A 26,570-nucleotide genomic window follows, 5' to 3' on the forward strand; every position below is an offset into this window, starting at 1 on the left:
CACCTACTCATTCAAGGGTTTTTCTTTATTTTTTACTATTTTCTACATTGTAGAATATTAGTAAAGACATCAACACTATGAAATAACCCATATGGAATCATGTAGTAACCAAAAAAAGTGTTAAACAAATCAAAATATATTTAATATTTGAGATTCTTCAAAGTAGCCACCCTTTGCCTTGATGACAGCTTTGCACACTCTTTTTTGAAAAGTTAACAGAATTTTGCAACCCTAGTGAAATGCAACATTTAAAATAAATAAATGTGAGTGTTTGTGTGTCTTACTTGTTGAGGGATATCTTCATGTGTGTGTGTGTGTTGCGGCCTGTCGCCTCTCCTTCCTCCTCCCCTGTAGTTTCTCCATAACCCCCTGTTGATCTGGCATCATCCCACTCTTCATCCCACTCACCATCATCGTCATCATCACCTTCACACGCACAAACAAGGACATTATTTAAAAAAAACAACGAATAAATGCAACATTACAAATACAACAACAACATTTACAAACATCTTGTTTGTCTGTGTGTGTCACCTGCATTCTGTTGAGTCTGCGCGTATCCCTGGGTGTCCCATCCCCCGGCTGTCTTGTTGGTGTAAGTTCCTCCCCCAGACCAAGGGTTGTCACCGTTAGCAATCTGCAAACAACAACAGCAGCAGTGAACTCTGGGAAATGTTTCACAGAGCTGCTTAAAAAAAAGAAGACTGCTTCAGCCTGTTCTGTTTTAAAGGCTAAGTGACTTGATGTTTTGAAGTGGCGTGGCTCTAACCAAGGCAGTCGTAATGGCTAAAATGTGTGTGTGGTGCATGCTGTCCTGCTTTATACAGTTTTAATGGCTCAAGCGTGGACAGAGCAGGTACCTGGATGTTTGTGTGTGTTTTAATGGCCCAAGCGTGGACAGAACTGGCCTTGGGCCTACAAAAGAGAAGCTCCAACGCCATGCTAACAACCATTTCCCCTTCCTGCCTGACTATAAACATCTCTATCTCTCTCTTTCAATTTAAGGGGCTTTATTGGCATGGGAAACATACAGTGGGGCAAAAAAGTATTTAGTCAGCCACCAATGATACTTTAAAATACTTATTTTCCACCATAATTTGCAAATAAATTCATTAAAAATCCTACAATGTGATTTTCTGGATTTTTTTTCTAATTTTGTCTGTCATAGTTGAAGTGTACCTATGATGAAAATTACAGGCCTCTCTCATCTTTTTAAGTGGGAGAACTTGCACAATTGGTGGCTGACTAAATACTTTTTTTGCCCCACTGTATGTTAACATTGCCAAAGCAAGTGAAATAGATCATAAACAATAACAAATGAACAGTAAACATTACACTCACAAAGGTTCCAAAAGAATAAAGACATTTCAAATGTGGTATTATGTATATTTACAGTGTTGTAACAATGTGCAAATAGTTAAAGTATAAAAGGGAAAATAAATAAACATAAATATGGGTTGTATTTACAATGGTGTTTGTTCTTCACTGGTTGCCCTTTTCTTGTGGCAACAGGTCACACATCTTGCTGCTGTGATGGCACACTGTGGTATTTCACCCAATAGATATGGGAGTTTATTCAAATTGGATTTGTTTTCGAATTCTGTGTAATCTGAGGGAAATAGGCGTCTCTGGTCATACATTTGGGAGGAAGTGCAGCTCAGTTTCCACATCATTTTGTTGACAGTGTGCACATAGCCTGTCTTCTCAAGAACCAGGTCTGCCTACGGCAGCCTTTCTCAATAGCAAGGCAATGTTGGTCACTGAGTCTGTACATAATCAAAGCTTTCTTTAATTTAGAGACAGAGACCGAGTCCCTCTCTTTCTCTCTCAAGCCCCATAACTTATAGTAATGAAGTAGTGTGTACCTGAGTGTTTGTGCTGTTGCTGGACTCGGGGCTGTAGGCATCCGGATAGGTAGTTGTCTCTGGTGTTGTGGATGACACCGCACCAACCTGAGAGATGAGGGGGGATTGTAATAATCATCCACATTTTGACTTTATCTTTACCCCCTAAGGACAAAGACAGTAGTCATGGCTATCTTTCCCATGTTTGCAGGATGCAAACATCACTGTTTGTACTACAGGGATCACAGTAAACATACTTTGCAAAGACACAGTGTTGCTTTAGGGTCACACTGTTAGCGACATTTAGTCAAGTTTATTTTGGCGTGGTACTTGGGATCTTCAAAACATTTTCCAGAGTTCAACTTTGATCTTTGCAGTGCTACGGCTCCTCAGTGATGTCACGTTTGTCAACAAAACAAAGGTGGTGTGATGGGGTCTCACAAAGACTACTCGACACCTCCCCTGTATGACTGAGGAATGCACGCACACACACACACACACACACACACACACACACGCACACACACACGCACACACGCACACACACGCACACACACACACACACACACACACACACACAAGCTGGAACGATAAACTGCCTTCCTCTTACCGAAGCATTTTGTGTTACCAAGTTGTTAATTTTCCGTGATTTTGATACACAACGTTGCAGTTGACTGATAAACAGTTTCTATCTTTAGGCTATCAGACTGTTAAATAGTCACCACTAGTCGGCCTCCGCCCAGTACCCTGCCCTGAACTTAGTTACTGTTACTAGCCCGCTACCACCCGGTACTCTACCCTGCACCTTAGAGACTGCTGCCCTATGTACATACTCATGGAACACTGAGAAACTAAATGCATTCAACTGAAATGTGTCTTCCGCATTTAGCCCAACCCCTCTGAATCAGAGAGGTGCGGGGGGCTGCCTTAATCGACATCCACGTCATCGGCGCCTGGGGAACAGTGGGTTAACTGTCTTTGCTCAGGGGCAGAACGACACATTTTTACCATGTCAGCTCGGGGATTCGATCTAGAAACCTTTCAGTTACTGGCCCAACGCTCCTACCCGACAGGCTACCTGGTCCCTTTAATAACATTTACATACTGTTTTACCCACTTCATATGTATAATGCTGTATTGTAGTCCAGTCCCATCCTATATAACTACTGCTGTACACCTCTTTTCTAGTCACATACTGGCCATATACTGTCCCGGACTCTGACATTGCTTGTTCCAATATTTCTTAATTACTTTCTTTTAATGTTTTGGATCCGCGTGTATTGTTTTGTATTGTTAGGTATTACTGTACTGTTGGAGCTAAAAACACAAGCATTTGGCTAGTTATTAATGTACTGTTGGAGCTAGGAACATAAGCATTTGGCTAGTTATTAATGTACTGTTGGAGCTAGGAACATAAGCATTTGGCTAGTTATTAATGTACTGTTGGAGCTAGAAACACAAGCATTTGGCTAGTTATTAATGTACTGTTGGAGCTAGAAACACAAGCATTTTGCTAGTTATTAATGTACTGTTGGAGCTAGAAACATAAGCATTTTGCTTGTTATTAATGTACTGTTGAAGCTAGGAACATATTCCAGACCTGCCAACCCTGTCCAACTTTTTAGACTACAAGACGCGTGTGGCAAATTGGAGATTCAACTCGCAAATCTTGTGTAAAGGCATTTTTAGAAGCATTGCCTCTAGAGCAGACACCAGACACTCATTTACTCTTCATCGCGCAGTCTTCTAAACTCCCGACTCCATTTAAAGCCAAGATGTTTATATTTATTTTTGATTATACTGTTGTAAATGCTTTTTGTGACGTGGATCATAATTACAGTTTCAGTCTATCAGGCTGCGTGATCCTCGTAATGTTACGTGGAAAATACAACTAACGGGACGCAGAAATTAAATGTATATCGCACTCGCACATATGCGAGCAGTAATTTTTCATATTTGTATTTAATTTCTTTCACTAGCAAATGAAAGTGAACTGCTGGCACTTTAGAGCCCACTGAATGTCCATCTTCTGTTCGCTAACGTTAGCTTGAAGCAATCAGTGTTTACCTTTCCACAACACACAGAGTGCAAAAGGGATTCGTCCATTTACGTACAGCTGACAGTCGACAAACTCAGCATCACAACAAACAGGAGGCGGGGCAGACACCGGGCAGCTACGTCCAATAAGGATGTATTCATCTCCATGTCCGTTGACACAAACTCCGTACATGTCTATTGGAGACCAATTACTTTATTAAATATTGATTACAAATTGATTGCTCTGGTTTATGCCAAAAGTTTAAAGAAAGGAATATAGATACCATTATAAATGAGACTCAAACAGGATTTATGAAGGGCCGTCACATAAACTCTTAACATTCGTTTAGTCTTGGACCTTATAGATTATTCAGATGCAATTGAATCAGATGTGGTTTGTCTTTTTTTTGGGGACTTCTGTAGAACCTTTGACACAATTGAACATGAATTTCTCTTTAGGTCACGTAAACCTTTTGGATTCGGTGAACATTTTATCAACGTCATTCGCATGTTCTACAAAGATATAAATAGTTCTGCGTTACTAAACCTTAATACTTCCAAAATATTTAGTATCAACAGAAGTGTACGACAGGGATGCCCAGTTTCGCCATTTTTATTCTTTTTTTTTCATTCTATCTCTAGATATTCTGAATAATGTACATTTGTATGGCTTAACTATTTTTAACAAATAGATAAAAATGTCCCAACTGGCTGATGATACTACTCTTTTTTAATAAGAGACAAAGACCAGGAGCAAAGACCATGCCCTTAATGCTATTACTGCATTTTCTATTGCATCAGGATTAAAACGGAATGATTCTAAATGTGAAACCAACTTACACCGAGAGGAAAACGTTTCTGGTACATGCTTATTCCTGACATTGTCTGGTTAAGGTCTTACAAATATTGTATAACAAACATAGTTAAGGAAGTGCACTTTAACATTTGACATAAGATAGAATTATATTATTGAAAATGTTTTGCTATTGATGATATCTGCGTTTTCCGTGAAAAAGAAGGTGAGAATCTGTCTCACTTGTTCTTTGAATGTAAATTTGCGTCACAATTTTGGGAAAACAAAATACTTATTTACCATTATGAACACTACCCATGTTTTTGCCATGAAGGATATAATATTCAATGATATTGCAATGATAACAAGACCATTGAAATGATTGTGAATTTTTATTATTCTTGTTGCCAAATACTTTATACACAAACAAAAATTCCAAAATTTTAGACCAAAATTACACATTTTTTTATTAAATTGAACTCTTATTAAAACATTAACCCTTGTGAAAAACAACAAGAATAACATTTTCCTGAATCATTATAATATGATATTTTCAGAGTGATTACAATGGCACTATAATTTTTAGATTATTTATTATTATTTTTTGCATGTTTTTGTCACACCCTGACCATAGTTTGCTTTGTATGTTTCTATGTTTTGGTTGGTCAGGTTGTGAGCTGAGTGGGCATTCTATGTTACATGTCTAGTTTGTCTAGTTCTATGTTTGGCCTGATATGGTTCTCAATCAGAGGCAGGTGTTCGTCATTGTCTCTGATTGGGAACCATATTTAGGTAGCCTGTTTGGTGTCAGGTTTTGTGGGTGATTGTCCTTGTTCCTGTCTCTGTGTTACTTTGCACCAGTATTAGGCTGTTTCGGTTTTTGTGGTACGGTTATTGTTTTTTTGTATTTGATTCGTGTTTACTTTGTTTGATTAAACATGGATCGCAATAGCCACGCCGCATTTTGGTCTGACTCTCCTTCACCTACAGAAAACCGTGATAGTTATAGTATTTTCTCGTTAATACCTGGGTTTTGTTTTGTATGACGTAACAATGTAAATTGTTCATCTGAATTGAAAAAAATAATAAGTTGCAGCTCGAGAATCGGAATCTTACATTTAGCTAGGTATTAATGCACTGTTGGAGCTAGGAACATAAGCATTTAGCTAGGTATTAATGCACTGTTGGAGCTAGGAACATAAGCATTTAGCTAGGTATTAATGCACTGTTGGAGCTAGGAACATAAGCATTTAGCTAGGTATTAATGCACTGTTGGAGCTAGGAACATAAGCATTTAGCTAGGTATTAATGCACTGTTGGAGCTAGGAACATAAGCATTTAGCTAGGTATTAATGCACTGTTGGAGCTAGGAACATAAGCATTTAGCTAGGTATTAATGCACTGTTGGAGCTAGGAACATAAGCATTTAGCTAGGTATTAATGCACTGTTGGAGCTAGGAACATAAGCATTTAGCTAGGTATTAATGCACTGTTGAGAGCTAGGAACATAAGCATTTAGCTAGGTATTAATGCACTGTTGGAGCTAGGAACATAAGCATTTAGCTAGGTATTAATGCACTGTTGGAGCTAGGAACATAAGCATTTAGCTAGGTATTAATGCACTGTTGGAGCTAGGAACATAAGCATTTAGCTAGGTATTAATGCACTGTTGGAGCTAGGAACATAAGCATTTAGCTAGGTATTAATGTACTGTTGGAGCTAGGAACATAAGCATTTAGCTAGGTATTAATGTACTGTTGGAGCTAAAAACATAAGCATTTAGCTAGGTATTAATGCACTGTTGGAGCTAGGAACATAAGCATTTAGCTAGGTATTAATGCACTGTTGGAGCTAGGAACATAAGCATTTAGCTAGGTATTAATGCACTGTTGGAGCTAGGAACATAAGCATTTAGCTAGGTATTAATGCACTGTTGGAGCTAGGAACATAAGCATTTAGCTAGGTATTAATGCACTGTTGGAGCTAGGAACATAAGCATTTAGCTAGGTATTAATGCACTGTTGGAGCTAGGAACATAAGCATTTAGCTAGGTATTAATGCACTGTTGGAGCTAGGAACATAAGCATTTAGCTAGGTATTAATGCACTGTTGGAGCTAGGAACATAAGCATTTAGCTAGGTATTAATGCACTGTTGGAGCTAGGAACATAAGCATTTAGCTAGGTTTTTGCCTGTCCCTGTTTCGCTGTCTGTTGCTATGTTAGCGAGCCACTCTCACCCCCCTCTCCCCACTGTGTGCACAGAGGAGGGAGTGATGCATTCTGAGAAGCACAAGCATATGACAGTTGCCAAATATGCAAAATTCTGTTTTGAAAGCAACTACTGTTGTTCTGGATACAGAGAGAAGAGTCACAGCTTTCTGTGAGTATATTGTTTATTTTTCACCTCTAAATATTGAGTTCATGGCACCACTTTACAGCCACAGTAGGCTGTAGTATGGTTTTAAAATGGTGACCAAATAGGCCTACCAGTAAACATGTATCCATTAGCTAAAGCAAAGCTATACATGCCCTGGCACCACAGACAGCCTACAGTTGAAGTTAGAGTGGCCATCACAAAGCCGACTTAAAAACTGAAAAAGCGTGTGCGAGCAAGGAGGCCTACAAACCTGACTCTGTTACACCAGCTCTGTCAAGAGGAATGGGACAAAATTCATCCAGCTCATTGTGGGAAGCTTGTAGAAGGCTACCCGAAACGTTTGACCCAAATTAAACCATTTAAAGGCAATGCTATCAAATACTAATTGAATGCATGTAAACTTCTGACCCGGGTAAATTCAGTCCAGTCAATTCAGAAAGTAAAGCAGATTCCAAATCCAAATGTTCCTAATTAAAAAGCATTGAAGAGAATTGGAATTTCAGTGTACTTCCTTAATTGACTGGAATGTATATGGAGTTTAACCCAAACCTGGGACCTTAATGCTGGGAAACTTAAATCTGTTTTACTAAATTTCCACCAGTATGTTAAAATGTGCAACCACAGGGAGAAAAAAAATCTCTAGACCACCATTACTCCACACAGAGATGCGTACAAAGCTCTCCCTCGTCCTCCATTTGGCAAATCTGACCATAATTCTATCTATCCTCCTTCCTGTTTACAAGCAAAAAAATTAAAGCAGGAAGCACCAGTGACTCAATCAATAAAAAAATTGGTCAGATGAAGCAGATGTTAAACTACAGGACTGTTTTGCAGCACAGACTGGAATATGTTTCGGGATTCCTCTGATGGCATTGAGGAGTACACCACATCTGTCACTGGCTTCATCAATAAGTGCATCGATGATGTCATCCCCACAGTGACCGTACGTACACACCCCAACCAGAAGCCATGGATTACAGGCAACATCAGCGTTGAGCTAAAGGGTAGAGCTGCCGCTTTCAAGGAGCGGGACTCTAACCTGGAAGCTTATAAGAAATCCTGCTATGTCCTCCGATGAACCATCAAACCAGGCAAAGCGTCAATACCGGACTAAGATGGAATCGTACTACACCGGCTCCGACGCTCGTCGGATGTGGCAGGGCTTGCAAACTATTACAGGCTACAAAAGGAAGCACAGCCGAGAGCTGCCCAATGACCCGAGCCTATCAGACGAGCTAAATTACTTCAGTGCTCGCTTCGAGGCAAGTAACACTGAAACATACATGAGAGCATCAGCTGTCCCGGATGACTGTGTGATCAGGCTCTCCGCAGCCAATGTGAGTAAGACCTTTAAACAGGTCAACATTCACAAGTTTGCAGGACCAGACGGATAACCAGGACGTGTGCATGCGCTGACCAACTGGCAAGTGTCTTCACTGACATTTTCAACCTCTCCCTGTCTGAGTCTGTAATACCAACATGTTTCAAGCAGACCACCATAGTCCCTGTGCCCAAGAACACTAAGATAACCTGCCGAAATGACTACCGATCCGTAGCACTCACGCCAGGCTGTGTCAGAGGAAGGCCCTAAAAATTGTCAAAGACTCCAGCCACTCTAGTCATAGACTGTTCTCTCTGCCACCGCACGGCAAGCGGTACCGGAGCGCCAAGTCTAGGTCCAAGAGACTCATAAACAGCTTCTACCCCCAAGCCATAAGACTCCTGAACATCTAATCAAATGACTACCCAGACTATTTGCATTGCCCCCCCCACCCCCTCTATTACACTGCTACTACTCTCTGTTATTATCTATGCATAGTCACTTTAATAACTCTACCTACATGTACATATTGCCTCAATGACCTCGACTAACCGGTGCCCCTGCACACTAACCCCTGTATAAAGCCTCGCTAATGTTATTTTACTGCTGCTCTTTAATTATTTGTTACTTTTATTTCTGATTCTGTATTGCTTTTTTTTTTAAACTGCATTGTTGGTTAAGGGCTTATGAGTAAGCATTTCACTGTAAGATCTACACATGTTGTATTCGGCGCATGTGACAAATAACACTCTATTTGATTTACAGATACGTACAGATACGTAGTGAGTTATTCACACTGTTATGGTGTGTAATCCGTAATGAACAAACACACACTCACCTGTAAGTAGTCTTCTGGCACCAGCCCACTTTCTCCTCTGGAGTTCTGAGCCTCTATCCATCCTCCACCAACATTCTACAAAGAGAGAGGAGGGGCAGAGAGAGGAAGAGGGAGAGAGAGAGGAAGTGAGAGAAGGGCAGAGAGAGGAAGAGGGAGAGAGAGGGAGAGGAAGAGAGAGAAGGGGAGAGAGAGGAAGTAAGAGAAGGGGAGAGAGAGTAAGAGAAGGGGAGAGAGAGTAAGAGAAGGGGAGAGAGAGTAAGAGGGAGAGAGCGGGAGAGGAAGAGAGAAGAAGGGGGAGAGAGGGAGAGAGAAGGGGGAGAGAGGAAGAGCGATAAGGGGGAGAGAGGAAGAGCAATAAGGGGGAGAGAGGAAGAGCAATAAGGGGGAAGAGAGGAAGAGCGATAAGGGGGAGAGAGGAAGAGCGATAAGGGGGGGAGGAAGAGGAAGGGGGAGAGAGAAGGGGGGAGAGAGGAAGAGCGATAAGGGGGGAGGGAGAGGGGGAAGAGGAAGAGAGAGAAGGGGGAGAGAGGAAGAGTGATAAGGGGGGGGAGAGGAAGAGTGATAAGAGGGGGAGGGGGGAGAGGAAGAGAGAATGGAGAGAGGGAGAAGGAAGAGAGAGAAGAGGGGAGAGAGAGGAAGTAAGAGAAGGGGGAGAAAGAGGGAGAGGGAGAGAGAGAAGGGGGAGAGAGGGAGAGGAAAAGAGAGAGAGAAGGGGGAGAGAGGGAGAGAGGAAGGGAGAGAAAGGGGAGAGAGGGAGAGGAAGAGTGTGAGAGAGAGAGAAGAGGAAGAGAGAGAAGAGGTATGAGAGTTATTCATCAGAGCCTGGACAGAAAAGCGTGAAATGTAACTCTGTAGTATTTCAGGTGACTTTGGCCAGCCAGTCAGATCCTGTGTGTACCTGATTGAGGACGGTGACAGTCTCTCCTTCTTTGACTGTCAACTCGTTATTTCCTGGTTCGGCACTGAAGTCATACATCACCTGGGCCTGAAACAGAGCACACACAGTGATGACCTCGGGACCACTCTGAATGGTACTGTAGGACGTAGTCATAGGACACAGTGATGACCTCGGGACCACTCTGAATGGTACTGTAGGACGTAGTCATAGGACACAGTGATGACCTCAGGACCACTCTGAATGGTACTGTGCGCGCGCACACGCACACACACACACACACACACACACTGCCTCCCTCTCTAAAACAGTGGCGCTACAACCTACAAAAAGCAGTTCACAGTAGAGACTGGAAGATAAACATGTAAATACATACATAGGTGTTGTTTAATCTGTCTCTGCACATGGCATCAATCTATATCTTGTATGACATTGGTTCAGTTTATAAACATGTTCTCTTTTAGTCATATTACTCTGAAATCTAAACTACACTTCAATGAAACCCCTCAATGGCGCATATTCTGTATGACCAAAAAAAAGCTAAATTAGCGTTGTCTACCATTCGATAAAGCGCACCATGCATGACATGCTGAAGAAACTCTCCTACCTGCATTGCCATCGTTGCAGGATTTACAGTTGTTTTCCACGCAAAAACGTCACCGTGAAAACACCCCGCATCAAAACAATCCCAATGTAAACAAAGCAGACGAGGCTACTCCAGCTCAAAACGATCCACTCTGGCGTATCTTCTTACAACTATGTTGTTACAACGTACGTGCTATTCTGCAGAGACGATTTCTCAATTTTCTAGGACGACAATTGCCTAATTTTCACTCAACAGAATAGTTTGTTAGTAATGTTTGTATCCCCGCGGTAAAGAGCGACAGGGTGAGGAAAGGGGCCACTTCCTCCAAGCAGAACTGTAGAACAAGTAACAGGGGTGTGGATACGTGCCGCGTTCAAGTACTCGTCGGAAACTACGAAACTCGGAAATGTCCGACTGGCTGACCTGTTGTACATATACACGTGCCGCGCGTTCAACCTATTAACAAGTCGGACATTTCCTAGATTTGTATTTTCGAATAGCACATGAACGTGGCAACAGTCGGACAGACAATTGTGTTTATTTTCCTTTAGCTGCTCGGTCATAGGTTTGACTGGGTAAATACAACCATTCACAGATCAGGAACTCTCAACTCCTTAGTAAGAGATGGAAACTATGTCAACAAGCAAAAGGGGAAATATTAGCCTAAATTAATTGATGCAAAATGTCAACTGCAAATTATTTGTGACCTTGTTAAGAGAGGTAATTCATATTGACTGAGTGATAGTCAATATTATAAGGTAATTATAGGCAATAATCATGGGTTCTGGTGAGACCTTTCAAATGCAATAAACTAATGATATGAACTATGAACTAAAGGCCATGTGTGGATATTCTCCATCCGGTCACAGTCTGAGCTAACAGGTAGGCTAGGCTAGCAGGTAGGTAGACTTGGCCAACATGCAAGTAGGTTAGGCCAACAGGTAGACAAGGCTAACAAGCAGGCTGGCTAGGCTAACAAGCAGGTAGGCTAACAAGCAGGTAGACAAGGCTAACAAGCAGGCAGGCTAGGCTAATAAGCAGGTAGACTTGGACAACATGCAGGTAGAAAAGGCCAACAGGTAGGCTAACAAGCAGGTAGACTAGGCCAACAGGTAGGATAGTCCTAGTAGGTCTATTAGCCTACTTGTTATAAGCATTTCGTTTTTTTTCTATGCGTCAATCTGTCAAATGCTGTTTTACAGAAGAACCGCAAATTAAAGGGTGTTTCCGAGATGGCTGTTCCAATCAGTCCGGGTCTGTATTTGATACTGTAGCTTGTGTCATGGGCGGCGCTACAATGCCACAGGGCTGTGAACGGCACCGCCTCTGAACAAAGCAACTCTGTTGTTAACAGCTGAACCTGTCGGTCTGTGCAGGTTTGAATGGGCGAAGTGCGCCCTCTAGTGGTGGATAATTAAAATATATTATTATCTTTTTCTCTCTCTCCATCTCCACTCCCCTCTCATTCTCACCTCTACTACGCCACGTCTACTACTTGAACCAGCTAATGCTAACATGCATTCAACCACACCAGAGAAAGATAATTAACTCCCCTCTCTCCTTTGTTCTCTTCCTCCCCCTCTCCTCTTCTCTGTTCTCCTCTCCCTTTTCCCTCCTCTCCTCTCCTCTACCTTTCCCTCCTTTCCTCTAGAAAAACAAACTGAAATAAATGGCAGAAACAGGGGATTAACCTGAACTTGTCTGGTTTGTAGCCAAACTGTTTGTTTGTACTCCAGGTTGTGATATGATGGGTTCTGTTGTCTGCACAAAACCATTTAAATTAATATTACTTACAAATATATATTATATACATTTTTGTTATCATTCTCCAGATCTATGCCTTGACACAATCCTGTCTCGGAACACTACGGCAAATTATTTCGACCTCATGGCTTGGTTTTTGCTCTGACATGAACTGTCAACTGTGGAACCCTATATAGACCTGTTTTCACTTTGTTAATGTGGGGTATTGTGATGTCATTATGGGGTATTGTGATGTCATTATGGGGTATTGTGATGTCATTATGGAGTATTGTGATGTCATTATGGGGTTTTGTGTGTAGGTTGCTGAGAACAAAAATCTATTTAATCCATTTTAGAATAAGGCTGTAACGTAACAAAATGTGGAAAAAGTCAAGGGGTCTGAATATTTTTCCGAAGGCACTGTACATTCATATTGTAAAAGTTCCATTATAACAAGTAGATTTGTTATAAGGGTCAAGTCAATAATTACTGTACTAAGGTGTGGGGTTTCAGAAAAGGGGGAGAAGGTCATTCCAACTTTTTTTGTTTGCCTTGGGGAGGATCGTGTGGCTATGTCATGTAGCTATGAACCTTCATGTCCTGACTGCTATGTCATGTAGCTATGAACCTTCATGTCCTGACTGCTATAACATGTATTTCTACTCAACAGTCTAAACAACAGGAACAAGTTTTTTTGAAAACACATGGGCCCTATGCTTCTTAAAAGTTTCAAAATGCATTATCCACATAATAATACTTTAAATACCTGGTGTTGTACTCAATGCTTACTGGGCCATTATTTAATAATACAGTAACCGCTAACTGTGGTATGAGAGTGCTGAGCCTCCAAACAAAGCCAGTCACAAAGCCACAGGGCCACGTTCAGTAACAGATAGACTAGAATAGAAGCACCTGCATTGCTTGCTGTTTGGGGTTTTAGGCTGGGTTTCTGTACAGCACTTTGAGATATCAGCTGATGTACGAAGGGCTATATAAATACATTTGATTTGATTTGATCAGAGTCGCATGTGATTCCTTATTATTTTACATGACAAAGGGGCATGTTTGAATCGACTATCTGAACGTTACAACATGTTGCTGCCTTCAAAGCACTATTATTTACTATCATTATTTAAATTCTATTCTGTTTGTTGTGACAATAACTCTGTACCCAGATCACCTCCCGCTCTAGCTTTGAAGCACCAGAGTTCTCCATACCCTGAGTCAGAGTTCCCCATACACGATGGGCACTGGGCCAGAGTTCCTCATACCTGATGGGCCATGGGTCAGAGTTCCTCATACCTGACGGGCCCTGGGCCTGAGTTCCTCATACCTGACGGGCCCTGCGCCTGAGTTCCTCATATCTGACGGGCCCTGGGCCTGAGTTCCCCATACCTGACGGGCCCTGGGCCTGAGTTCCTCATATCTGACGGGCCCTGGACCTGAGTTCCTCATACCTGACGGGCCCTGGGCCTGAGTTCCTCATACCTGACGGGCCCTGGGCCAGAGTTCCCTATACCTGACGGGCAATGGTCCAGAGTTCCTCATACCTGACGGGCCCTGGGCCTGAGTTCCTCATACCTGACGGGCCCTGGGCCAGAGTTCCTCATACCTGACTGGCCATGGGCCTGAGTTCCTCATATCTGACGGGCCCTGGGCCAGAGTTCCTCATACCTGACGGGCCCTGGGCCAGAGTTCCTCATACCTGACAGGCCCTGGGCCGTGACCATGCGTATGCACAGCAGTGACCATGCGTATTCACAGCAGTGACCATGCGTATTCACAGCCGTGACCATGCGTATTCACAGCCGTGACCATGCGTATGCACAGCAGTGACCATGCGTATTCACAGCAGTGACCATGCGTATGCACAGCAGTGACCATGCGTATGCACAGTGGCAAGTGGTGGAATAAGGGAACTACTGGTCAAGGTTAGAACGGAGAAAATGTCTGCAGTGGTGGAAAAAGTAGACAATTGTCAAACTGTAGTAAAAGTAAAGATACCTTCATAGAAAATGACTGAAGTAAAAGTGAAAGTCACCCAGTAAAATCCTACTTGAGTAAAAGTCTAAAAGTATTTGGTTCTAAATATACTTAAGTATCAAAAGTAAATGTAATTGCTAAAATATTCTCCAGTATCAAAAGTGAAATTATGAATAATTTAAAATTCCTTATATTAAGGAAACCAGATGACAACCCTTTTAAAAAAATTATTTCTGGATAGCCAGGGTCACACTCCAACACTCAGATATAATTTACAAACGAAGCATTTGTGTTTAGTGAGTCTGCCAGATCAGAGGCAGTAGGGATGACCAGGGATGTTCTCTTGATAAGGGTGTGAATTAGACCATTTTCCCGTCCTGCTAATGATTCAAAATGTACCGAGTACTTTTGGGTGTCAATGTATCGGAGTAGCAAGTAAAACTATAAAAGTTGTCAAAAATATAAATAGTAAAGTACAGTTACCAAAAAAAAGAATTAAGTAGTACTTTATAGTATTTTTACTTAACCCTTGTGTTGTCCTAAGGGTCAAAAATGACCCCTAATTGAGATTGTGTGCTACTGATTGAATTCAGACAAAACTAAAACTTGTGCATGTGCAGCATCTCCCCTCCACGACCCCTCCACGACCCCACACACGACTCAAGTTCACAGACAAAATAAAAACAATTTCAGACAAAAGAAACATTTCTTGAAAGCATTGTTTACTAATGGGGAATGACAGTCCCCCCAGTTCTCTCTTTACTGAAGGGGAATGCAGTCAGAGGCTATAAAGGTGCTGCAGATGACAGTCCCCACAGTTCTCTCTTTGCTGAAGCCATGACTGCATGTTTCAGTGCCCAACAGGTCGTAGACCTGATTTTATCAGATGTCCAGGAGGAACAAGAGAACAATGATTTAGAAGAGGGGGAGGAATCTGAAGAAGAAGATGGTGAAGAATACAACCCAGAGCATGATACATCATCTTCAGATGAAGACGAAATCCCCCAAGCTGAAAGAGAGACATTTTTGTCAAAGAACAGCAAAATAACATGGTCCTTGTCACCATATGACAACCAGCGAAGGATGGCAGCACAACATGTCATAAGGATGACCCCAGGGCCCACGAGACAAGCAGTTGCCCAGGACATCGCCTCAACATTCTACATGTTCATCACACCAGCCATCGAAAAAATCATCCTGGAGAAGACAAATTTGGAGGGTTTCTGTAAATATGGAGACAACTGGAAAAGGATGGATGAGATTTACCTGCATGCCTACATAGAGCAGCTAATCGTAATGGGTGTGTATAGGTCCCGAGGCTACATGTCGTCTCTGGGATGCAGAGAGTGGAAGGGTTGTTTTCCACGATGCCACTGGAAGTCTTTCACACTTTCTCAAGAATGAAGAACAATTTGATAACCGTGAGTCAAGACCTGCAAGACGTGTGAGAGACAAACTGGCGGCCATTTCACAAGTGCTGCAGAGGCTGCTGTGACGGGGGAGACGCTATCATCTTTGAATGTGTGGGGTTTACAAGTGCCTTTCAAGCCTCAGCTCCCCCCTGCACTCCTTGCAACAAGGGGGAGAGAGGTCTTCTCATCAAAGTTTGCCTTCACCCCCACCACCACTCTAGTTTCTGACCTCCCAACGAGGAACAAGAACGTGGTCCTCCTGAGCACACTACACAAAACGGCTGAGATCCGTGATCGTGAGGACAGGAAGCCAGCCATCATCCTGGACTACAACCACAACAAAGGAGGCATGGACAACCTGGACAAGGTGATTGGAACTTACAGCTGCAGGAGAATAACTGCCCCTTGCCCCTGGTCATCTTCCATAACATCATTGATGTACATACAATACCTTTGTGATATGAAACCAGATCAACCCTACCTGGATGCCTGATAAGTGGAACAAGAGGAGAGTGTTCCTGGAGCAGATGGGAAAGGCACTTATAACCCCACACATTCAAAAAAGGGAGAGATTCCCCGCACAGCATCCTCTGCAGCGCTTGTGGAAGCTGTTCAGGTGGCTGAATCTTGTCTTGGTCCACCTGAGGCTGCAGCTGGGGCAGGCAGGATTCTGCCAATTCTGCCCACCAAAGAAGGATTGTAAAACAAATACTATGTGCTGCACATGTGATAAATACATCTGCAAAGTCCATGCACACACACTTGCATACTGTCCTACATGTGCTAATTATTTAACGACACAAGGCGAGACCCAGATGCAGACACAGGAGGCAGATGGTTTGAGCTCTGATATTTATTGTAGTCCAAGGGATAGACGAAAGGCAGGTCGGGGACAGGCAAGAGTTCATAGCCAGGGCAGAGTCTAAAATGGTACAGGGCGGCAGGCAGGTTCAAGGTCAGGGGCGGGCAGAGTGGTCAGGCAGGCTCGCTCAGAGTCAGGACAGGCATGGGTCAAAACAGGAGGATAAGAAAAAGAGAGACTGGGGGAAAACAGGAGCTGAGAAAAAAATGCTGGTTTACTTGACAAACAAGACGAACTGGCACAGACAAACAGAAAACACAGGTATAAATACCCAGGGGATAACGGGGAAGATGGGCGACGACGATGGGTGGAGACCAGCACAAGGACAGGTGAAACAGATCAGGGTGTGACAAATTAGAGTCGATTGATTTATGTTCTTCACATTTTTGTTTTGTATCTTATCTTATTGTTGTTGTTTTTACACCTTGTTGATGGGAGAAATGGTGTAACGATATTCGTCTTCCTCTGACGAGGAGTATGACAGATCGGACCAATGTGCAGCGTGGAAAGTGTTTGTCATTTTTAATGAAAAGACACTGAACACGAAAATAGAAAAATAACAAAGTGAAAGAACGAAACGAAAAACGAAACAGTTCTGTCTGGTGAAGACACAGAAAACACTAAACAGAAAATAATCACCCACAAAACACAGGTGGGAAAAGGCTACTTGAGTATGATTCTCAATAAGAGACAACGATCGACAGCTGCCTCTGATTGAGAACCATACCAGGCCAAACACAGAAATACAACATATAAAAAAGAACATAGACAACCCACCCCAACTCACGTCCTGACCAAACTAACACAAAGACATAATAAAGGAACCTAAGGTCAGAACGTGACAAATGGTTAAAAAAAAATGGGAGAAGACTAGTATTTTGTAGTTGAATTCCTCATTGTACAGTATGTAAGAATATATCACTATGTTGGCAAAAAAGTTATGTTATTGTTTCTCTTCAAAAAAATGCAGTCAAATCTTCTTTCTGGACATTTCTGCTACTTTAGGCTATACAAGTACAAGCTATACAAGCTCTCTCTTGCTAAACAATGTATGTTTACACCTATGCAGTACCTTTAGCAATAATAATAATAATAATAGCAATAATAATAATAACAATAATAATAATAATAATAACATAATAATAATAATAGCAATAATAATAATAACAATAATAATAATAAAAATAATAACATAATAATAATAGTAATAATAGCCATAATAATAATAATAATAGCAACAATAATAATAACAATAATAATAGCAATAATAATAGCGATAATAAAAATAACAATAATAATAACAATAATACTAATAATAACATAATAATAACCTAATAATAATAACAATAATAATAATAATAACAATAATAACAGCAATAATAATAATAACAGCAATAATAATAATAATAGCAATACTAATAATAACAATAATAATAATAGCAATAATAATAATAATAATAATAGTAATAATAATAATAACAATAATAACAGCAATAATAATAATAATAATAGCAATAATAATAATAATAATAACAATAATAGCACTACTAATAATAATAACAATAATAATAGCAATAATAATAATAATAATAATAACAATAATAATAGCAATAATAATAATAATAGCAATAATAATAATAACAATAATAATAGCAATAATAATAATAACAATAATAATAGCAATAATAATAGCAATAATAATAATAATAATAATAATAATAATAGCAATAATAATAATAATAGATATGTGGCATTAATTCACAATGGAAAAACAATGAAATTATTTATTTTTTAAACGATTAAATCATTGCTGTCACAATTTCACACATTTTCAACATATATTTTCCTTATTCACAGCGCTACACTTGACAAACAGTTCCCTTATTCAACCACTTGGCATTGTGCGTAAGCATGTTCATGGCTGTGCGTTAAAAAAATATGCTCATGCGTAAGCGTTCATATTGATAAATCTCACACTGCGTGGAAATGATCCCACGTATGCAGATTTGTGCCTACAAGTGATTGAGAAATGAGGCCCCAGGTGTGTATTCACTAGGAACCAAACGGAATCAAACAGAACCAAATGGAATCAAACGGAACCAAACGGAACCAAACAGACCCAAACGGAACCAAACGGAATCAAACGGAACCAAATGGAATCAAACGGAACCAAACGGAACCAAACGGAATCAAACAGACCCAAACGGAACCAAACGGAATCAAACAGAACCAAATGGAATCAAACGGAACCAAACGGAATCAAACAGAACCAAAAGGAACCAAACGGAATCAAACGGAACCAAATGGAATCAAACGGAACCAAACGGAATCAAACAGAACCAAATGGAATCAAACAGAACCAAATGGAATCAAACGGAACCAAACGGAAGAAACGGGGAAGGACTAACCTGAACTTGTACAATAGCAAACACACATATTCACTCCATTGCAAAACGGTTTGCTACAGTGTGTACTAATGAATACACCCCAGGTGTAGCCAACCTGTGTGTTTGTACTCCCGGTTGTGATATGATGGCTTCTTATTATTTGTTACAATAAAATATTAGATTTTCTCCCAGTGGTAACTTATTTTCTAGACTCATGGTTTATATATATGCGTGTGTGTGTGTGTGTGTGTAGGGCTAAGATTCAATCAGACCAAGCGTTAAGCTGTGATAACTGACACCCACATAGCTGGTGTTTTTGGCGGTGTTGGAGGTCTAACTGAGTTAGGTGTGCCTGCTCATGTGGTCATTGTCACGAAGCCAAGCTTTACAAGTTCACAATGAGAAAGTTTAGGTTATATAGAAATGACACTCATATTGAAAAATATTAAAGGAAAAATTGAAGATTTGTATCAGCCTAATCGAGGTGTAGATTACATCTCACATTCCAGTGTTCGAATTTGTAGAAAAGGCTGGGGTTTCTCTTAACCCATAAGAGTCTAACCACTTCAGACCCTTCAGTCTCGTGAGGCCTTGTGATTGTCTCCTAGAGGGAAACCATTGACGTGTTCAGGAGAGTCTCATCACTTCATACCCTTCAGTCTCGTGAGGCCTGTGAGTGTCCTAGAGGGAAATAACTGATGTGTTCAGGAGAGTCTCATCACTTCAGACCCTTCAGTCTCGTGAGGCCTGTGAGTGTCCTAGAGGGAAACAACTGATGTGTTCAGGTGATTCTCATCACTTCAGAACCTTCAGTCTCGTGAGGCCTGTGAGTGTCCTAGAGGGAAACACCTGATGTGTTCAGGAGAGTCTCATCACTTCATAGAGGGGGTCATAATAGTTTGTAGGCCATCACCGTGCCGACGCTACAGACGACTTAGTGTTGACGAGTGATGTTCGGGACGTCTCATGGTCTACACACCAGACGTCACTTCACCACAGAGTGTTGACACAGTGATGTTCACCACAGATGGGACGTCTCATGGTCTGATACACACCAATCTAGCTCGCTCTGTCACCTTTCACCACAGACGTCTCATGGGGAAATCTGGTCTGATAAACACCGCTCTGTCACCTTTCACCACATGGTCTCATGGTCTGATAAACACCGCTCTGTCACCTTTCACCACAGATGGGACGTCTCATGGTCTCTGTCACCTTTCACCACAGATGGGACGTCTCATGGTCTGATAAACACCGCTCTGTCACCTTTCACCACAGATGGGACGTCTCATGGTCTGATAAACACCGCTCTGTCACCTTTCACCACAGATGGGACGTCTCATGGTCTGATAAACACCGCTCTGTCACCTTTCACCACAGATGGGACGTCTCATGGTCTGATAAACACCGCTCTGTCACCTTTCACCACAGATGGGACGTCTCATGGTCTGATAAACACCGCTCTGTCACCTTTCACCACAGATGGGTCACCTTTCACCACAGATCTCATGGTCTGATAAACACCGCTCTGTCACCTTTCACCACAGATGGGACGTCTCATGGTCTGATAAACACCGCTCTGTCACCTTTCACCACAGACCGTCTCATGGTCTGTCACCTGTTTCACCACAGATGGGACGTCTCATGGTCTGATAAACACCGCTCTGTCACCTTTCACCACAGATGGGCCGTCTCATGGTCTGATAAACACCGCTCTGTCACCTTTCACCACAGATGGGACGTCTCATGGTCTGATAAACACCGCTCTGTCACATTTCACCACAGATGGGCCGTCTCATGGTCTGATACACACCGCTCTAGCTCGGTCACCTTTTCACCACAGACGCGGAAGTGCGACATCGGCAGATTGAATTGAGACGAATCCATTGCAAATAAACGAACAAACAGATATTCCTAGCTTTAAAACAGAATGGTTTTCTATGGGGATTTCTGTATTACGCCATTTTGATTTCAGTGGTGGGGGGGGGACGCGGACATCAACCTTAGGGGCCTAATGGGACTCCGTGCAACCAATATCCGCTTTAGGCATAATGCCGGGAGCTGCTTGTGGATTTGACAGCTCTAAGGCATTTCCACATCCACTAAAACAACCACTACGTGGGTGTCGGCTAGAGCGCATCTGATAGAATCTAGCCCCTAGAGCGTTAGCGTGGAGTTAGGATTAAAGAACAACAGAGAGAGAGAGGGGGAGTATGAGTGGGAGTGGGAGTGGGAGAGAGTGAGGAAGAAAGAGACAAAGTTGGAGATTGTGGGAGTGTGTTTTGAGAGAGTGGGACTATTTTGAGATAGAGTTGGAGTATTTTGAGAGAGAGAGAGTGGGAGTGTTTTGAGAGAGAGAGTGGGAGTGTTTTGAGAGAGAGAGGGAGTGTTTTGAGAGAGAGTGGGAGTGTTTTGAGAGAGAGTGGGAGTGTTTCGAGAGAGATAGTGGGAGTGTTTCGAGAGAGAGGGAGTGTTTTGAGAGAGAGTGGGAGTGTTTCGAGAGAGAGAGTGGGAGTGTTTCGAGAGAGATAGTGGGAGTGTTTCGAGAGAGAGGGAGTGTTTTGAGAGAGAGTGGGAGTGTTTTGAGAGAGAGTGGGAGTGTTTTGAGAGAGAGAGTGGAGGGAGTGTTTGGAGAGAGTGGGAGTGTTTGGAGAGAGAGAGAGTGGAGAGAGTGTTTGGAGAGAGTGGGAGTGTTTGAGAGAGAGAGTGGGAGTGTTTCGAGAGAGAGTGGGAGTGTTTTGAGAGAGAGTGGGAGTGTTTCGAGAGAGAGTGGGAGTGTTTTGAGAGAGAGTGGGAGTGTTTCGAGAGAGAGTGGGAGTGTTTTGAGAGAGAGTGGGAGTGTTTCGAGAGAGAGTGGGAGTGTTTCGAGAGAGAGAGAGTGGGAGTGTTTCGAGAGAGAGTGGGAGTGTTTTGAGAGAGAGTGGGAGTGTTTCGAGAGAGAGTGGGAGTGTTTCGAGAGAGAGTGGGAGTGTTTTGAGAGGGAGAGAGTGGGAGTTGTGTCAGTGTTTAAACCTGTGCAGTGAGTGAAGACGTGTTCTTTGTTGGGGATAGTAAAGATAGACGCACACTCTCTCCTGCTGAGAAGGATGCCAGTATGCTCTGCTTGAAAGGTAAGAATCATCTTTGATGATTTGACAGACACAAAAGGAGAGAGAGAGAGAGAGAGAGGGGGGCATAGGGAGGAAGAGAGAGAGAGAGAGGGGGGGGCATAGGGAGAAAGAGAGAGAGAGAGAGAGGGGGGCATAGGGAGGAAGGGAGGAAGAGAGAGAGAGAGAGAGAGGGGGGGGCATAGGGAGGAAGAGAGAGAGAGGGGGGCATAGGGAGGAAGAGAGAGAGAGAGAGGGGGGCATAGGGAGGAAGAGAGAGAGAGAGGGGGCATAGGGAGGAAGAGAGAGATGCTGCAGGCTAAACTATGTTGTTTTCCCTTCCTCTCTGTTCTCCTCGTCTTTCTTTAATCTCCTCTCTGTTCTTTCATTTGTGAGGAATAAAGCAGCCCGGACAGACAGTGACAGAGAAGAAGTGAAAAGGAGAAAGAGAGAAAGGGTGTTAGAGTTGTGTGTGTGTTGTATAGTAGCAGGCATTAGCATTAGCATTACGATCGCTCCTCTTCCAAAACAAACTTTCAGCTGTCAGCCACTACAGTATCGAGACGGTCGACATCTTTGAAATGGAGAGTTTGTAGGGTTGCAAAATTACGTAAACTTTTACCCAAAATTCCCTGTTTTTTTCTCCCAGAAATCAAGGATTCCTTGCTTATTCCCTCCTGATTCTGGGAGTATTCTAACTGGAATTTCGGGAAATACAGGGAATTTTGAGGACATTAGCCAACCCTTATGATGTTAATGTAAAAGAGGTGTAACAGGGCTGAATGTGACGCCTCAAGCCCGCCTGCATTCCCAATAGATCTCCAGGGGTCTAGAGCAAGGGGTTCTTCAACTTTTTCAGCCTGGGACCCAAATGAGAAATTCCGTGTTTTCCTGGGACCCAAGCTTATGAAAGCATGCAACTGTACGTAAATATCGGTGCATTTCATTGCCCTTATGCCAGCCTAAAACAAATGCAATAAAGACAAATAACAATTCAATTAAATATATATAGCTATTCATGTTTATTTTTCCCCCCATTATAAACACTGTCTAGGTTGGAACCGTTGCTGTTAAAATATATTAAATAATTTTAATTCTGAACTGGAATAAACGGATTGATCACATCACACAGATGTAAAACAGAACAAACACAAAGCCCTAATGAGAGGTGTGTGGCTGGTTGAAGCTTCAATAAGCATGTCTATTCTGGGCTCCGTTTTTGACAGTGCAACCCTGTACTTGTGTTTTTTTTTTTAAAGTATGCCTGAATTGAGAACCCTGGCTCATAGATATGTGGTGCCAAACTGGATCAGAACATCTGCGCAACCCAGAACTGTGTGTGTGTGTGTGTGTGTGTGTGTGTGTGTTTACCTCAAAAAAGCATCTTGCTTCAATCAGTTTATTCCAGTTCAGAATAACATTTTTAAATGGTATTTTAACAGCAATAGTTCTAACCTATGTACTTGTATTCTCCAATAATTTTGACAGTATGAAACAGTAGGTCTGATTATGTTTCATCTTCATATGTATTGCTACTTAGGGTTGCATCAGTAGTTAGCTAGCTTGCTTTGGCTAACTTTAGCTAGCTAGCTATTAGCTGTGTACAAGGGGCATTGTTTGAAAGAGAAACACATCTACTACTATGAGAGATAGTTATCCCTTATTTCTGCTGATATTATTTCTGCTGATACCTGTTATAAAATGACAACAATGCCTTGCTAGCTGACTAACCTTTAAACTGTCAAAAGCACTGTTTCCTGAAGCATCCTGCTCTGTTCTGAAAGAACTCCCTGGGTTTACTGTCATGCTCAGTGTTGCCAGGTACAGCTAACATTTCTAGCCAAATGACCTCTGAAAACCTGCACAAAAGGCCTGAGAACTAGCCCCCAAACATTTTTTCGCAGCAAGAGAGAGGAGTTTCCACATTTATCCATGAAACCCTTTTCCCATAACGTTATCGAGCGAATTTAGGAATATCTATGTAATTGTTTTACCACGTAGAGAGGCTATATACAGTAGTGAGGCTATATACAGTAGTGAGGCTATATACAGTAGTGAGGCTATATACAGTAGAGAGGGTATATACAGTAGTGAGGCTATATACAGTAGTGAGGCTATATACAGTAGTGAGGTTATATACAGTAGAGAGGTTATATACAGTAGTGAGGCTATATACAGTAGTGAGGCTATATACAGTAGAGAGGCTATATACAGTAGTGAGGCTATATAGAGTAGTGAGGCTATATACAGTAGTGAGGCTATATACAGTAGAGGGGCTATATACAGTAGTGAGGCTATATACAGTAGAGGGGCTATATACAGTAGAGAGGCTATATACAGTAGAGAGGCTATATACAGTAGTGAGGCTATTAACAGTAGAGGGGCTATATACAGTAGAGAGGCTATATACAGTAGTGAGGCTATATACAGTAGTGAGGTTATATACAGTAGATAGGTTATATACAGTAGTGAGGCTATATACAGTAGTGAGGCTATATAGAGTAGTGAGGCTATATACAGTAGTGAGGCTATATACAGTAGTGAGGCTATATAGAGTAGTGAGGCTATATACAGTAGTGAGGCTATATACAGTAGAGGGGCTATATACAGTAGAGAGGCTATATACAGTAGAGAGGCTATATACAGTAGTGAGGCTATTAACAGTAGAGGGGCTATATACAGTAGAGAGGCTATATACAGTAGTGAGGCTATATACAGTAGTGAGGCTATATACAGTAGAGAGGCTATATACAGTAGTGAGGCTATATACAGTAGAGAGGCTATATAGAGTAGAGAGGCTATATACAGTAGCCAGGCTATATACAGTAGAGAGGCTATATACAGTAGAGAGGTTATATTCAGTAGAGAGGCTATATACAGTAGTGAGGCTATATACAGTAGAGAGGTTATATACAGTAGTGAGGCTATATACAGTAGTAAGGCTATATACAGTAGAGAGGCTATATACAGTAGTGAGGCTATATAGAGTAGTGAGGCTATATACAGTAGTGAGGCTATATAGAGTAGAGGGGCTATATACAGTAGTGAGGCTATATACAGTAGAGGGGCTATATACAGTAGAGAGGCTATATACAGTAGAGAGGCTATATACAGTAGTGAGGCTATTAACAGTAGAGGGGCTATATACAGTAGAGAGGCTATATACAGTAGTGAGGCTATATGCAGTAGTGAGGCTATATACAGTAGAGAGGCTATATACAGTAGTGAGGCTATATACAGTAGAGAGGCTATATAGAGTAGAGAGGCTATATACAGTAGCCAGGCTATATACAGTAGAGAGGCTATATACAGTAGAGAGGTTATATTCAGTAGAGAGGCTATATACAGTAGTGAGGCTATATACAGTAGTGAGGCTATATACAGTAGAGAGGGTATATACAGTAGTGAGGCTATATACAGTAGTGAGGTTATATACAGTAGAGAGGTTATATACAGTAGTGAGGCTATATACAGTAGTGAGGCTATATACAGTAGAGAGGCTATATACAGTAGTGAGGCTATATAGAGTAGTGAGGCTATATACAGTAGTGAGGCTATATACAGTAGAGGGGCTATATACAGTAGTGAGGCTATATACAGTAGAGGGATATATACAGTAGAGAGGCTATATACAGTAGAGAGGCTATATACAGTAGTGAGGCTATTAACAGTAGAGGGGCTATATACAGTAGAGAGGCTATATACAGTAGTGAGGCTATATACAGTAGTGAGGTTATATACAGTAGAGAGGTTATATACAGTAGTGAGGCTATATACAGTAGTGAGGCTATATAGAGTAGTGAGGCTATATACAGTAGTGAGGCTATATAGAGTAGTGAGGCTATATACAGTAGTGAGGCTATATACAGTAGAGGGGCTATATACAGTAGCCAGGCTATATACAGTAGAGAGGCTATATACAGTAGAGAGGTTATATTCAGTAGAGAGGCTATATACAGTAGTGAGGCTATATACAGTAGAGAGGTTATATACAGTAGTGAGGCTATATACAGTAGTAAGGCTATATAGAGTAGAGAGGCTATATACAGTAGTGAGGCTATATAGAGTAGTGAGGCTATATACAGTAGTGAGGCTATATACAGTAGAGGGGCTATATACAGTAGTGAGGCTATATACAGTAGAGGGGCTATATACAGTAGAGAGGCTATATACAGTAGAGAGGCTATATACAGTAGTGAGGCTATTAACAGTAGAGGGGCTATATACAGTAGAGAGGCTATATACAGTAGTGAGGCTATATGCAGTAGTGAGGCTATATACAGTAGAGAGGCTATATACAGTAGTGAGGCTATATACAGTAGAGAGGCTATATACAGTAGAAAGGCTATATACAGTAGCCAGGCTATATACAGTAGAGAGGGTATATACAGTAGAGAGGTTATAT

At 41.8% G+C, this 26,570-nt stretch overlaps 1 protein-coding gene across 1 annotated transcript in view; it reads right to left on the reverse strand.

The window, feature by feature from the left end:
• LOC112265787 (sorting nexin-9) overlaps window positions 1–11,929 on the reverse strand; it is an 82,558-nt gene extending 70,629 nt beyond the window's left edge. Inside the window, exons 1-6 of the mRNA XM_042326234.1 lie at window positions 10,714–11,929; window positions 10,110–10,196; window positions 9,212–9,286; window positions 1,866–1,952; window positions 535–637; window positions 285–426 (exon numbers count right to left, since the gene is read on the reverse strand). Coding sequence (XP_042182168.1) covers window positions 285–426; window positions 535–637; window positions 1,866–1,952; window positions 9,212–9,286; window positions 10,110–10,196; window positions 10,714–10,725 — 506 coding nt within the window. The 5' untranslated portion in view covers window positions 10,726–11,929. The remainder of the gene's footprint in view (window positions 1–284; window positions 427–534; window positions 638–1,865; window positions 1,953–9,211; window positions 9,287–10,109; window positions 10,197–10,713) is intronic.
• Between the last annotated feature and the right edge of the window lie 14,641 nt (window positions 11,930–26,570).

This window comes from Oncorhynchus tshawytscha, linkage group LG08 (assembly GCF_018296145.1).
Source record: "Oncorhynchus tshawytscha isolate Ot180627B linkage group LG08, Otsh_v2.0, whole genome shotgun sequence".
NCBI classification, from domain to species: domain Eukaryota; kingdom Metazoa; phylum Chordata; class Actinopteri; order Salmoniformes; family Salmonidae; genus Oncorhynchus; species Oncorhynchus tshawytscha.